Here is a 15231-nt window from a genome sequence, read left to right as displayed (position 1 = left end):
TCGGCTGATTCTAGCCAGTCCATGCCATGTGCTACAAAATGGATGCCTGTAAAACAAGGCAAAGAGAATACACAAATGTAATGGGAGCAGGCTTCCAATATGCAAATAGCATTATGCAGGGCATATATCACTGATGGTATCAGATAGGATAAAAAAGTCACATTAATTTCAAAACAAGATGCTAAGAATAGGTAGGCCAAACTCTCCTCTGAGTAGGAACAGTCAAGCCAAACTATGATGGAAACATGCATTCGGATGGGACCAAAATAGTGAGGGAGAAAGGAAGAAGTTGAGTATCATGCCACCTCTTTGATTTTTCTTCATATGAACAAGCCAGCCAACAACAAGAACAGCAAGACTGATCCCCCCAAGCCTGCTGCACCCCCTTTTGTGCCATCAGGTTGCTGAGCTTGATGGTTGTGTCGTTCTTCCACTTTCACTGAAGTGGCAATGTTCCCGTCTCTCTCTGCGGTGAATTCTTCATCATCGTGGTCGTGGTCGTGGTCGTGGTCGTGGTCATGGTCATGATCATGGTCGTGGTCGTGGTCGTGGTCGTGGTCATGATCATGGTCGTGGTTGTGGTCATGGTTGTGGTCATGACTATTCTCATGATGGTTGGACAGTGATGGGTCCACTGTAAGCGAATGGGTTGGTTTGCTGACAGCGGAAGGGTCTGGTATGTTGAGGTGAGTGTTTGCAGAAGAGGTTGATGTTGCAGTACTGTTAGCATCTTGGCCAGGCATAAACTCCAGCCGTGGAATCTTGGAAGCAAAGTGTGTCTTGTTGGAGAGGTCAACATTGCAGAGACTGCCAGAACAACAGGAACCCACAAGGGTGACAGCTTGGCTTCCTTTTGATACCTTAGTACATTCCTCGTCCTGAACACAGCCTTTGATAGGCCTGGTCAATGAGAAGTTGCCTGGAAGAAATTAAAAGGGAGATAAAGGAAGCAAGAACATCTGATGAGCTGCAAGTTTCATTTGGAACTATCTCCATTTTGTTCAGTTCAAAGAGTTAATCAGTTGGAAACTTGGGCTTGGATGGATGAGTTTCAGGATCTATTTCCCCTAGATTCTTTTAAAAATAATATTTCCATGTAATTTTCATCCAGAATATGAAAATATGTGTGATTTTTGGCAAAATATAATTGTTGGAAATCCCCATTTATCCATGTACACATTTTGGTCATATCACTACTTAGTGGTAGAGTAATGTGGGGTTTGTTACATTGTGCAGATCCACCCAAACATGGAGCAACAATCCTGTTCTCCTTCTCTCTAGTACATCCTTAAAAGCATGCAATAAAAGACAATGTCAATAGGTAACAAACTCTAGTATTTTTTCCTGCCAAAATCACTAGGTGAACCAAACTTGACCACACTAAATAATAGCCACCTTTCATCCCCTGTTCTTATGCACTGCTCTTACCTGCTTTCATTGTGACATTGCCATGGAAGCAACCACGGAAAGAGTCGTAGCATTTGACTATGGTTGAGTTGTTTATCGAACACTCATCACCGATGCACCTGTAACACTCCACACCGTTTGGAACCCTTGCGCTCACATTATCTGTCAACCAAGGAAAAAATCTGGCATTAGTAGTGATGGAAAGCTTGACTCTACAAAGACTCTGGCCTTTTTGAATGTTGTGAAACATTGTACGTATACTAAGAGAGAATTCTTTGAACTCAGGATCAGAATAGATGGCCCTTGAGCTCCCTCTTGACCCCATGACTCTATAAAGATAGTTTTAAGAAACCAAAGTCATGGGGTGAGGAGGAGGTTCAAGGTCCATCTATTCTGATCTTCATTAGTACAGGAATTGCAGAGTTATTGAATGAAACCAAGGAAAGTTACTCCTACTGCATTAATAACTAACAAGCCAGATGCCACTAGTAGGGTAAGCAATCTGGCCAAGTTTCATACATGCCCCAAGAATAGTACTTGAGAGCTACACAGTTTTTGACAACTTTATCACTGTAGGGAGAGGAGTAACAAAATTATTTGTTGTTGCCTGCAAGAATAAGATCTATATCGAATTACATCCCTCTGAAATTTCATCCTTCATATTCTCACCCATGGGTTGCAGTTCCAGGGTTTTGATGTCCAGTTTGTTGTTGCAGCGGCTTTTGTTGCACTGGTGTAACTGGGAGAAGGCATAGATGCCATGTATGGCTACAGCTTTGTCATTGGTTCCTGGTATGCCTGATCCACAACCCTTCTCCCCAATTGAGAACTTCCCATGACCTGCAAAAAGGAAAGCAAAAGTGGTTACACAGGGAAGTAAGAAGAAGGAGTTCATACCAACTGATCTGCTCGGAGAGGGTAAAGTAGATGGTCAAAATCCTATACGGCAGTTGCAAATATGTTGCCTGGAGTTACACATTTGTGACTGTTTTGTATTCACAATCCCTACATACTCTCCCAAACTGCACTTACCAGCAGACATAGAAGATTTTCATACCAGCGCTTACTGTGGGATATGTGCTGGTAAAACGCTGCTAACATGTTTAGGAAGTGGGTATGTATGAAAGCCTGATGTGCTTCCTAAAAGTCAGGGAATCATCCACTTGCCCCCAGCATCCCTGAATTGGGAGCAGTCATTTCCCATTATCACAAAGTTTCCATTAATGGAAAATGGCTGCTCCCCGAAAGATTCAGGGGTGGTGGAGGCGAGCAGATGATTCCCTGACATTTAGGAAGCGCGTCAGGCTTTCAGACACATGTGCTTCCTAAACATTTTACCAGCGGTAAAGTGCTAGTATGAAAATCTTCATTGAACTCAATGGGGGTCCCTTTCCCTGTTGCTCAAGAAGCAGCTGCCTGCCATTCCCATTCATCCTCTTGCACAAGCAATTTCCAAAAGGGGTCCTTCTTCTGTCCATTGCACCAGAAATTGCTCATGGAAGGCAGTGGAAATGTTAGCCAGCTGCTTCCCAAATGACAGGGAAACAGGCCCTCATCAATCACAGCAGTTGCTTTCCAATAAGTGGGGATGTGTGTGCGCATGTGTGTCAAACCAGGATTCACTGTATAGCACCTTAACTATGGTGCTTATTGTACACTTAAGGGCAATAGAGGATGTGGGATGGCACCCCAATAGACAGGGAGCCAAATAGATCTTCCTCTATCTTCCTAATGTCTAAGTCAGGATGCTTCTTTTTCTGAAGAGCTGCATTCTCAGAGGCAAGTGACTGAGGACTATGTTTTGAGGTTGCCAGCATTGTTTAATGGCCTAACTGTTGCACTGGGATTCTGGGAGACCAGGGCTTGAATCCTAGCTCAGTTGTGGAAACCCACCTGGACAAGTCATACTCTCTCAGTCTCAGAGGAAGGCCATGGCAAGCCTCCTCTGAAGAAATGTTGCTGACAAAACCCTGTAATAGGTTCACCTTAGGATTGCCATAAATCAGCAACAACTTGAAGTAACACAACAACAACAGATTTCGAAGGTGGATGGGGCCAATGCTTGAGGTGAACAGAAACAGTCAAAAGTAGACACCTGTTTTTCTCTTTCTTCTGCCCATAAAGAGGACAAGGAAGTGATGACTTCTCCTTTTGCGTATTCCCATCACTAGGAATTTACAGATATTCTGTCTCTGTGCAAGGATAGTTTCATCGGGCCATGAAGGCAAATTGTTATGTTGTTCTTATGTGCCTCCAAGTCAACTCTGACTTACAACGATCCTATCCTAAGTTTTTCTTGGCAAGGTTTATTCAGAGGAGGTTTGCCATTGCCGCCTTCTTAGGCACTTGTCTTGCCAAAAGTCACTCAATGACTTTTCCATGACTGACTGGGGATTTGAAATCCGGAACCTCCTGGAGTCTGAATCTAACATTCAAACCACTACACCATGCTGGCTCCAAGAAGACAAAGCGTGTTGGTAAATTTATCCTCTGCTAATATGCTTAATCCTCTTGGCCATCACATCATCTTGGTTGGGAGTTCCATAATGTAATTTCTAGGAATATAACTTGTGAATGAAGGGAGACAGAAGACAAAAGCTCTTAAGCCTCTCCTTCTTTCCTTAGTTCTTTTAACTTCGGGTGGAGAACTTTTGGACACCGGTTCCCACATGGAACTGACTGGAAGGGTAGAACAACATTTGTGGAGGAACAATGCTTCTCTATCCTTACACTTTTCCTTGAGCTTCAGGGAAAAGGTTAGCAACCTTGACTCATTGTGGTTTCATTTAAACCAGGAACAAGTTGCTCAGAATATCCTTTCAGTGCCAGGAATGAAGGCAAGAAATAATGGACTTCCTTTGAGCATGCACAGAGTGCTTTTCTCTGCCTAATTAAAGCCAGCGCCTTTGAACAGAGGAAAGAGTTCAGGCATGCAGAAACTGCTCTGGTATTTCTACTTTTGGAAATTAGAGCTGGTTAGTAGCTGACTCACTCCATTCGACCGCAGCCACAGTTTCCACACAGACAGAGGTGGATGATGGGCACTTCACTTTCTTTATGTTCTCTGCTCTGCAGCCACCGTCACCATGGTCCACGCAGCTGTGGCAGTCTAGTGCCAAGACACCTGTAGAAAAGACAGTGAAGTCATGGGAAGGGATTAGGAGAAAAGGTCTGGATTTGAGAACCTTCTTTGACGGTACTCATTCTTGCCTCTCATCATCAGTAAATGAACTGTCCTATTTGATTTGATTTTTATCAAGGGATAAGGATAACTAAACTTCAGACATAAACACTAGAACCAGAATTTGGAGAAACGCTTTTCGTTCACCTGTGGATTTGTTCATGGGGAAATGTTGCCAAAAGTGTGATTAACACTTAAAGAATGACATTTAAAAACTTCTGGTGCCTGTTTCTCATAGTGTTGAAACTTATTATCTCTAAATGTTATTGTGGTTTTAACGTTCAGGCCCCACATGTCGGCACATTTCATATATCCTGAATGTGCCCAGTTATAGTGTTGGCAAGAAACCTTATGCATCTATAAAAGATATAATGGCCTATGAAGTTACAAGTATTTCACAAATTATTCTTTGGGATGTTGTATAATAGCTGAAGCATATCCAGCATTGCTTGGATCCTATTTATTTCCATGGTGGGACTCCAGTTTTCCTGCCTCCTGTCCTGTTTCAGCATTAGAAATCTTATCAACAGTACTTCAGACAGTTCTTTCCCATTTGCCCACCCCTGTTTAACATCAAGATCTTAGCCGTTCCTTCATTGTTGTCCCTTGGGTACGTTTGCAGACACGCGCCCCATTCATGCCTCTAGGGCTTGAATAGCTGCAAGTCTCCATTTACATGGTGTGTGTGTGTCTGGAACGGATCCTACACAAAAACGGAGGACCGACTGTATTTTCCAGGGAGTTATGGCATGCACCCTTTTTTTTGGCTTCTACAGGTTTTGACTTGAAACTGGACATTACTCCAATCTGGAAAGCATCCAAACACATTCTATCGGGTTCTGCAGTATGTATGGTTTCATGTGAGTTATGTCTGGTCCCATTTATGTATCTAGAACCTCCCCTCCAATTTGGAATTTTGACTTGAACCTTGGAACCACAACTTGAGCAATAACTGAAAGCACTCTGTCAATTTTGAAGCAACTTGCATGCTATTGCAACGACTTTTGGCTGCCACCGACAGACACACAGACATTCTCTTTTATTTGTACAGATCAGTGATTCCCAAACATTAGCCCTCTGGGTATTTTGGACTTCAGATCCCAGAAGCCCCAGCCAATGTGATAAACAGTCTCAAATTCTGGGATCTAAAATCCAGAACACCTGAAGGACTAAAGTTTGGGGATCACTGGTATAGATGATGTAGGTTGGAAAGAGAATTGAAACTGGCCACATACTGATCAAACTCTTCCACAACCTCTGTTGGTTCTTCATGGAAATTATCACATACCGGTATATTATAAGTGGCTCAGAAAGGAACACCAACGATAGACGAGTGGGCTTTGTTTATAATGTACTCGACTTCAGTTTCTTTGAGCATATTCAGTATCACATATATAGCATGAATATTAGTTTTGCATAATAAACCTTTAAAGACATGCTATCTTTAAAGGTTTTTTGGCTGCAGTCCTATATGATGTAGCATGCCATAGTAGTTCTAAATGTAAACCTATGCTAGACTGAGCTATATATCTTCCCCTGGACTTATTGTACAGCCCCTGAAGCTCATCTCCCACACAAAGATATTATGTGCCTTATGATTATGTCCCAGTAGTGAGTTAGGGAGTGAGGTCCATTGGGGACCTTCCAGAAACCTCAGTGCTTCTGCAATCCTTTTGCATCTGGCTACAGGACCATAGCTTCTCTAAACCTCCAGCTTCCATGAGATGCCCTAGTTCCTTCCTTCCATTTTTACCCTTTATCCTCAGATTGCTTCAATATCTGAAAATTCAGAGTGCAAAAGCAGCTTACACTTCATTAACACAAAGGTAGAAGAGAAGAGGGCATGGGATTTTGCTCCTCCCAGTAGGCTCAGGCAAAAGCAAGCTGCAGCCTCTCCTAGCTAGTATTCTTCCACATTAATAGCATTTGCTATCTTGACAATACTCTGGTGTCGCTTGGCCACATGCATTCCAGTTTCCATCTGTGAAATGTTGATGAGTATGCTGCCGTTATGCCAAGCACAGCAGATGTGGAAGCCGAAACTGTGCTCATAACTAAGTACTGTGTGACTTAGGTAACTACATAAACTAATGTTAGGGTTGAGAGCAAATTTCATGCAGGATTAAAGGAAACAATGAAGGCTCTGATGGGATTAAAGGAGAGTGGGCCATTCATTATTTTGAGGCTGGATGCCACAAGCTTGGGTTTTCCTGTGTTTTCACCTTTCTATCAATAAAGAGCAAAACTATCATCATATTCTTTGTGTTAGAGTTGACATAAGGACATGTCACATAATTCAGTATTCCAGTTGTGAATCCTCTGAATTTTAGTTGCTTGAACCATTGACTATATTTGCATGAATTCTCATACGAACCTCCCAAATTTTCTAATGCAAGAATGCCTCTGCCTTTTCTTTTTAGACAATTAAACAGTTTAAAAGCAAAGCTAGATCAAAATATAGCCAGCACTTCCCAAGATATTTTGCTCTCTGAAGCAAAAAGTCATCATGTCAGACCTTCCCATGTACAGAAGCTGGCTGGACTGGAAGTTGGAACTGAACAACAGGGCAGGGAATCCAGGGTAGGATGTGGGACATACACAGTTCTGTTCTCCAATGAAGAGAAACTGCCAAGAGGTTGCTGCCCACAAACATCTAGGGCCTGAAATGATTGCCTCACTCTCCTTAATGATAGAGCCGGACCTAAATATAGTATAGGGTTTCAAAATCTAAACTAGATATGGATCCAAACGAAGCTCATAAAGTGTCACCACCTTGCTTGAAATATGTATTTTTACAGAGTCCCAACACCTTGCTTGAAACATATTTTTACAGAATACAATTAACTTGCTTTATATTTTGATTTGTATACCCCACAACGCTGCTTTGACATGGACCTTTCCTTTTCCTGATTTTTAATTTTCCCTACCTTTCACTGTCAGATAGGGGCTTGAATGTTGGACTCAGAGACTGGGAGACTAGGGTTCAAATCCCAACTTGGCCATGGAAACTGATTGGATTACTTTGGGCAAGTCACACACTCTCAGCCTCAGCAGAAGGCAAACGCTGAACAAATCCCGCCAAGGAAACCCTGCGATAGGTCCGCCTTCTAGATGCCATAAGTTGGAAACAACTCAGAGGCACACGACAACAACCTCTCCTTCTACTCTGAGATGATGGCATTGTATAATCTCTGGTGTTTTTCCACCACTGTTTCTATCTTCTTTCAGAGTCACTTGATTGAATTCAATCAATGGGACTGCTGACCTATCTAAGTTTTCACACTGATTTTAGTGGGAACTAAGCTTGACTAGTTTATTGTGCATCCAACTCACTGGTAACCATAACCACATTTTTTTAAAATCCAGTCGTTTCTGTGGAGCATATGTAATCCTTCCCCATCCCATGTGGGGAATGGGATGTGTATCTACAGATGTATTAATGATCCCCTGCACAACTTCTGTTCCCCAATGGTAGTTCCCAGGATTCCCTTGGAAAGGAAGAAGACTAATATGGATTAAAACAACAATCCTAAGGGCGTTCAGAGGCTTCATCAACACTACCAAGCAAGGAATTCATGACTTGCACATCATGGGTGGTACCAGAGGTCAACCAGCTTAGGCACATGCTCAGGCCTGCATAGAGTTTCAGTCTGACACTTTTGCTCAACACTTCTTTAGCAAAATCTGAGCTGCTTTAATCTCTTTTTCATTCAATTCGTTATCTTTTTAGCTACTCGACTCTTCTTCAAGGCAGATTCGGATTGCTCCTGTCTTTTTCCACCCTGCAGATTTCTCCCATCTGTCATCATGGTGTCCTCTGTGCCCAGTCTTTTCTCCTTCTTCTTTCCTTCACTTTTCTTTTCCTTCCCTTCCACCTTCAGAGATGACCCCACCCAAAGGTGAGGCCAATATTAAGAGAGACACTCCCAACGGTGAGAGCACCCTTGGGCATAGTCCTTTGTCTCAAGCTTTTGAAGCCGCAGTTTCTCTCTTAGGTATCTGCAGCTGTTCCACTGAAATCCCCATATTTCTGGTAGGAGGTGGAGGTAGACTTTCTTTAAAGTGGTACAAACTTGTGGATCCATGCTGGGTCAACCAGCAAAAGTGTATCCGTTGATGCAAAAAATGCGTCACTTTCCCTCTGCAACTGGTTTTGATAGAGAGCCAAACCAGATGTTATCTAACATGTGAAATTATAGCCTCCGCCAGATGAGTGTCTGAAGATTGAGCTACTTGTTGCTCTACTTCTCCAAATTACCTTCCTATTGTTCTAGGCTGCAAATGTCCCAGGACCAGCTGCAATGTTTTATACCAGTCATTGAGTGGATTTCTTTTGACATCTCCGACATATTGGAACAAAAAAGTCTCCTTTTCTCCTCCTCTTCTTTCTTTCCTTTAAACATTTATTAAAGTGTAATGGAGCATCAGTGAAATGGCACTTTTGCACTATAACACTGTAATCTAGAGAAGGCTTCTTGAATCAGTGGAATTGGCATGTGCGCTGACACACTAAGTTCCTATTGATTCAATGAATCTATTATTCAAGACAGAATATATTGCTGTTGTTATAGTTATGAACATTCTGGGAAAGAGATGGTAGTCTCTCTAGAAAGAAGTAGCATATCCCTCATATTGCATTATACAGTATAAGATAATTATTGTGGAATAATTTTATACCACAACATACATGCTCATCTCTAAGGTGCTGCAAAACTCCGTCTTCTTGTTTTTGTTGACACAGACCAGTGGTTTCCAAACCTTTGGTCCTCCAGATGATTTGACCTCAGCTCCCATAATTCATGACCCTTGGCCATTTTGGCTGTGGCTTCCAAGAGATGAAGTCCCCAGAAGCCCCAGCCAACTTGGCCAAGAGTCAGAAACTAATGGTTGGGAACCACTGCCATAGACTAAGAGGGTCACTCTTTTCTATAGCCAATAAAGTAAATTCAGCAACAGTTACACTGGTTCACCTTGCTGTGTCAATATGTCTCTCTCTCAAAAAAGTTTTGGTTCATCGAAAAATAATTTCAAATCACCATCATGGCTTTTTTCCTTCCTTCCTTCCTTCCTTCCTTCCTTCCTTCCTTCCTTCCTTCCTTCCTTCCAAAAACAATATTGCAGTTTAAATATTCTTTGGTAGCTGAGATAAACCCAAGCACCAGCAAATAATTAACATCACTATCTCAAAACAGCAACATGGCTCTTATAGTTCATTAAAAAACCTACGCAAATAAAACAGCTTTCAGACTGGCGCCTAAAACTCATCAGACAAAATGCCAGGCAAGGGAAAGGGAGAGCATCACACATGGATACATGTGTGCTTGGGAATGTGGAGCGAGTGCCATAGAAATATCTGTTGTCTAGTTTGTTGATACAAAAGGATAGGTCTATCACTATGACTGGGATGCTAAGGCTTCCATTGCTCCTAATAGGCTTACCAAGTGATGAGCAAGGATGCGAATCTTCACTTATATAATTATTGTATGCAAGGGTAAATAAATAATAATAATATCATCATCTTGTGGCAGTTCATGGTTCCCATGTGTACTCTCTAGCAACGAGTATTGATAAGTATGTTTCCTCTGATCCTGGATGTGATATGATTAATCAGCTTCAATGGCCTTATTCTCCCTGGATTAGTCAGATTTCCTTTCACAGCCACCCAATTTGATGACTCCCACATTTATATTTCTTTCTTGAGTTCTTTTATTGGTATCCTGGCTTTCTCTCAAAATGGGACTCAAAACAGCCAGTAATAAAATCAAATAAATCAAATACAGGGCCTGCACAGACAGGTCGAAATAAAGCCGCTTCAGGTCACTTTGGAGGCGACTGGCGCATGGCTTTGGTGCTGCTTCTGCACTCTTAGGACGCATGCATCATTTAAACAGCATACCTCCAAAGTGACCCGAAGCAGCTTTATTTTGGCCTGTCTGTACGGGGCCACAGATGAAACATCCTCCACCAGTTCAAAGGTGGAAAACCAGGACATGTGTGGTCAAGCAACATCACAGCGTGGTCAAGATGGCCAAAGGTATTAATGAGGAAGAACACACAAGCTAGGAGAGGCTGCAGCTGTTTGCTTTTGCCTGACTCTACTGGGAATTCTGGTTCTTCCTCTCCTTTCCCAGCTGTTGGGTTCACAGACTCAACATTCCTTTGCACTTTGAACTCAAGTTTGCAGTAATGGCAATAAGCTAAAGACAAAGGGGGAAGGGGAAGAGAGAAACTGGGACATTTTAAAAGCGGCTGGAAAACTGGGACAGGAGATGATTAATCAGGACTCCCCTTGCCAAGCCTCAATGAAATGTATGAGTTGAAGCATACACAGAATCCATTAAAGTATCAGATGCTTGCAAATCAATTCATAAAATAAGCTTTTGTCACTAAGTTCCACAGTTTCGCCAATGTGAAAGGCATCCTTTTCTCTTAAGCGCCAAGCTCTTCTCAGCTGGGTGGTTTGGGTACAAATTACACAAACTACCCTTGACCACAAAGTAGCTTATTGAAGCGTACTATTAGCCATTTGGGGAATTTCTTGCATCTAGCATCTGCTACTTGGAAAATGGAGCTGTCCATGCTCCTTCTTTCCCAGATGTTTAAATCAAGTGTAAATGTGTGGTTGAATCTTCACAGACCAGGCCTTTTTCACACTATATAATTGTAATGCTATGATTCCACTGTAACTGCCATGGCAACATCCTATGGAATCCATTCTAAAGGTATCTCCCTAAACTGAAAATCTGAGAATTCCCTAAGATGGAACTATGGCAGTTAAAGTGAAATCATAGCACTATAAACGTTTAGTGTGAAAGGGTCCCTGACCCCTGTGCAGCTGCATCTATCCAGCTGTTGAACACCATCACACTTTTCCCAAAGCTGCCGTGAGAATAAAAGGAATGATACGTATAATGAGCCCTGTGAGACTTTTGCAATGCGATGGGAAATAAAAGTAAGCAAATACACTTCATATAGTGCCTTTAGTCAACATTTATGTAAATTGCCACCCTTAATATAACCTGTTTGGGGTGGGGTTATTCATGTGAGATAAATTAGGTGGAGAAATTATAACTTGCTTAAGATCAGGCAACAAATTTTATTGGGGAGGAAAGGTAGGAGTCCAGGTTTGTTGAGTCAGGTGTGCAGAAGATATAAATTATGTGTTGCTAATAACATGGATATAATGAATAATATTTTCCTAGTTATCTAGAATTTTTAACAGGGTTTTGAAGGTATTTTAAGGGAATTGTGAAATCATGTCATTCTCTCATCGATCCCAAAGTTTCTTTTAAAAAGCAATGGCAAGGTAATGGAAAATGAATGAGCAATGAGCAATGCAACATGTTACTAAACTGCAACCTGTCAAGGTACACAGCAATATAGTGAGCCCTTGGTATCCGCTGGGGTTTTGTTCCAGGACCCACCGTGGATAGCAAAATCCATGGATGTTCAAGTCCCATTAAATACATAAAATGGTAAAAATCAAAGTTTGCTTTTTGGAATTTTATATATATATATATATTAATATTTTCAAGCCATGGATGCTTGAATTCATGGATAAAAAAAATCCGTGGATACAGAGGGCTGACTGTACTGCTTTTAAAAAGCAATTTAGTACCAAAACCTACCAAATCCAAACATTACACCCCACCTGCTCCTTTGACATTTGTTTCCTTGCCTCCCAATTTCCAAGCAAACAAATTATTCTTCTATCTCAAGATGGTGAGAAGCGAGGGCCAGGATAATGAAGCTACAAGATCTCTTCTTTTAAGTAAAATAGCTAGATTACATAGCTTTGAAAAAATTACTGTCAATGAATCAGGCAGCACATGGCTATAGATGGCAAGCTTGGTCTTGAAAGAGGAATTCCTTCCTGAGAGAGAAAAGAGTATGAAAGAATGCTTGTTGCATTGCATTGGTGCATTGTCTAGACCAGTGACTCTCAGGATTCATCTACACTTTACAAGTAGTGTAGTTTGACACTACTTTGGCTGCCACAGCAATGTCTGAAAGATGAATCTGCAACTTTGACTGCCATTCCTCTTAAAGCCAATGGTGAAACTTTAAGTCTTGCCTCAAAACCAGGAAGAAAGTCATATACCTTTGTGGTCTCTTGCGACTCTATAAAATCATAGAGTTGCAAGGATTGCAAGGATCATTTAGTCCAACCCCTGCCATGCAGAAATACACAATTACAATACTCCTGAAAGGTACCCATCTAATCTCCGTTTAAAGAACTCCAAAGATGGAGAGTCCCTCACTTTCTGAGGCAGTCAAACAGGTCTTACAGTACAGAGGTTTTTCCTAATGTTTTGGTGGAATCTCTATTCTTGTTATTCGAACCCATCATTTCATGTTCCAGTCTTTGGAGCAGCAGAAAACAAGCTTGCTCCATCTTCTGCATGACAACTGGGACCCCTTTCCTGCTGCGTACTTCAAACTGTGACGAATCCAGGCCTATTCCAGGGTTGTTAGGGCAGTCATGCACCTCTCTGAACCTCTGGTTTTATCCTCCTAGTGAAGCTAGGCTCAGCCACAGTCAACATCATCATGATTCTTCTGAGTCCTACCTTGCATGAAGAATGCCACCAGTAGCATAGATAGACAGCCATGAAGATGGAGACAGGTTCCCATGGCTATGGTTGGTAAATCCCACTCTTGCTTTGGCTCTTTTTTCACCTCTCTTGGGTACGTTCTGCTGCTGTCAATGTCTGGAAGATGAATCTGAGACATTAAATATGAATAGACAGCTGGGGCGGGGCACTGTTGCCTCTTCAGTTGGGCACACCTCTTTTGGCTTCGTTGCTCAGCACCCTTGGAGGACTTTTTGTTGATGGGCCCAGGGCTGATCACTTCCCTTCCTCAGCATTTTGAGGATGGTTATTGGGGCGACGCCTCCGTCAGGAACTAGAACATCCAGTTGAGGGATTGTTTCTGATGCTGTTCACCCAGGGCTTCAAGGCAAGGGAAGATAATTGCAGGCAAGTCTGGACAGTGAGCACAGCCTGGAAAACTACCTCTCTTGCAAAGAGAGGACACTGTACACAGATGCCCAGATAAGGAATTCTTGCAGCTTGCTCGACAGAAGCAGGACGAGTATATGGGATGTTATGGGGTCCTTTTTCAGTTTGGACAATGGATGCTTACAGAGGCTGAGATGCAAAGCTGGGTTAAAAATGCTCCATATTTCTCCTAAGTAAATGAGACTATCCAACAGAAATCTGTAAATGGGGGCATGATGAGGACAGACAGGTAATGTATGGGCTCCCAGGCAAAATCCGAAACCATCATCATGAGTATCAGGACAAAAAACATGTCTCATGTGTGTTTGTGTGTGTGAGAGAGAGAGTGTGAGTGTGTGTGTGGTGTTGTTGCTGTGTGCCTTCAAGTCATTTCCAACTTATGGCAACTCTAAGGTGATCCTGTCATGGAGTTTTCTAAGGCTGAAAGTGTGCGGCTTGTCCCAGATTCCCAATGGGTTTCCATGGCCAAGTGAGGATTTGAACCCTGGTCTCCAGTCATAGTCCAGCACTCAAACCAATATGCCACACTGTCTCTTGAAATAAATACATAGATGTAGGAGTAATTAGGAACTGCATAAATTTTGGCTCCTGCCTTCTTGAGTTGCCCAAGATCAAAGGCAGTTATATCCAATTGAGAAAGGCAGAAGCTGAAACTTTGTACTTATTTATTCATTAAGTTCTCCTTGTTGCTCACTCTAAGGGCTTATCCAGAAAGACAAAATACTCCTTGGAAGTACTGACACTTGCCAATTCTGTTTCTTTGGATTTTACCTGGAGGTCTGTGTTTTTCCATCCAAACCATTTCTAGAAATACCCTGCCTTACTTCCTCGCCTTTGTATTCTTTCGCCTCCCTCTTCCATTGATCAAACAAAGTGTCACCAAAGCAAGGTGTCATTGGTGACTTCCACCAATTTCCACCGGACCCTTTATGCTGATTATTCAGGTGTTATAATTGAAGTCCTTTAGCAATATTATACTAGTTAAGCATTAGAATAATGTTCTGTTATTGCTAGCATTCCTCTTTCCCACGCTTGATCGCTGTCGAATCTGTTGTCCTGGGAACACTCACTATAGCTGCCGCTACACTTCAAAATTAATACAGTTTGGCACCACTTCAACTGCTATGGAATTCTGGGATTTGAAGGTTTGTGAGATATTTAGCCTTCTTTGTTAGAGAGCTCTAACAAACCACAAATCCCAGAAGTCTATAGGCTGAAGCCATGGCAGTTAGAGTGATATCAGATTGCATTATTTCTACAGTGTAGACGCACCCGTAGTTAATAAGAGATTCAAAATGCATAAAGATAAAGTATTTGAACACCATCAAGCAAAGGATAGGCTGGGATCCTCACAGTGCCTTTGATACCTCCTTGTGCGATGTCTGAAATAATACACTGGTACACTGATATAATAGCATTATGCTAATGCACTAGTATAAGTAATTTATCAGACATTGCACAAAGAGGTATCTAGTATATAATGGTCCCCCCACCCCCCCACAGGCTGTGTGAGGACAGTTGGATTGTGTTTGTGTCTGAGTGCAATCTGGCCTTGCATCCAAAACAAGCCACTGTTTGGCCCCAGGATTGTCTCAGGAGAACTTCATCGCAATCATGCCA

General features: G+C 42.1%; 1 protein-coding gene across 2 annotated transcripts; it reads right to left on the bottom strand.

Moving 5' to 3' along the window:
• Positions 1-320: 320 nt before the first annotated feature.
• On the bottom strand, positions 321-13222 carry LOC149304456 (ly6/PLAUR domain-containing protein 3-like). Of its 2 annotated transcripts, XM_089478128.1 has the most exons (6): positions 13159-13222; positions 4400-4531; positions 2077-2247; positions 1429-1569; positions 614-919; positions 321-523 (listed from the first exon to the last, which is right to left on the bottom strand). In XM_089478128.1, exons 1-6 carry the CDS (start codon positions 13220-13222, stop codon positions 321-323), a joined length of 1017 nt encoding a protein of 338 aa, XP_089334254.1. The 2 variants fall into 2 exon arrangements, with proteins under 2 accessions (XP_089334254.1, XP_089334253.1); XM_089478127.1 differs by having other exon boundaries at positions 321-919.
• Between the last annotated feature and the right edge of the window lie 2009 nt (positions 13223-15231).

This window comes from Sceloporus occidentalis, unplaced genomic scaffold (genome assembly GCF_023333645.1).
Source record: "Sceloporus occidentalis isolate IW3139 unplaced genomic scaffold, rSceOcc1.0.p SCAF_13, whole genome shotgun sequence".
Taxonomy (NCBI): domain Eukaryota; kingdom Metazoa; phylum Chordata; class Lepidosauria; order Squamata; family Phrynosomatidae; genus Sceloporus; species Sceloporus occidentalis.
The sequence above is the reverse complement of the archived record's forward strand: the minus strand, read 5'-3'. Positions and strand labels throughout refer to the sequence as shown.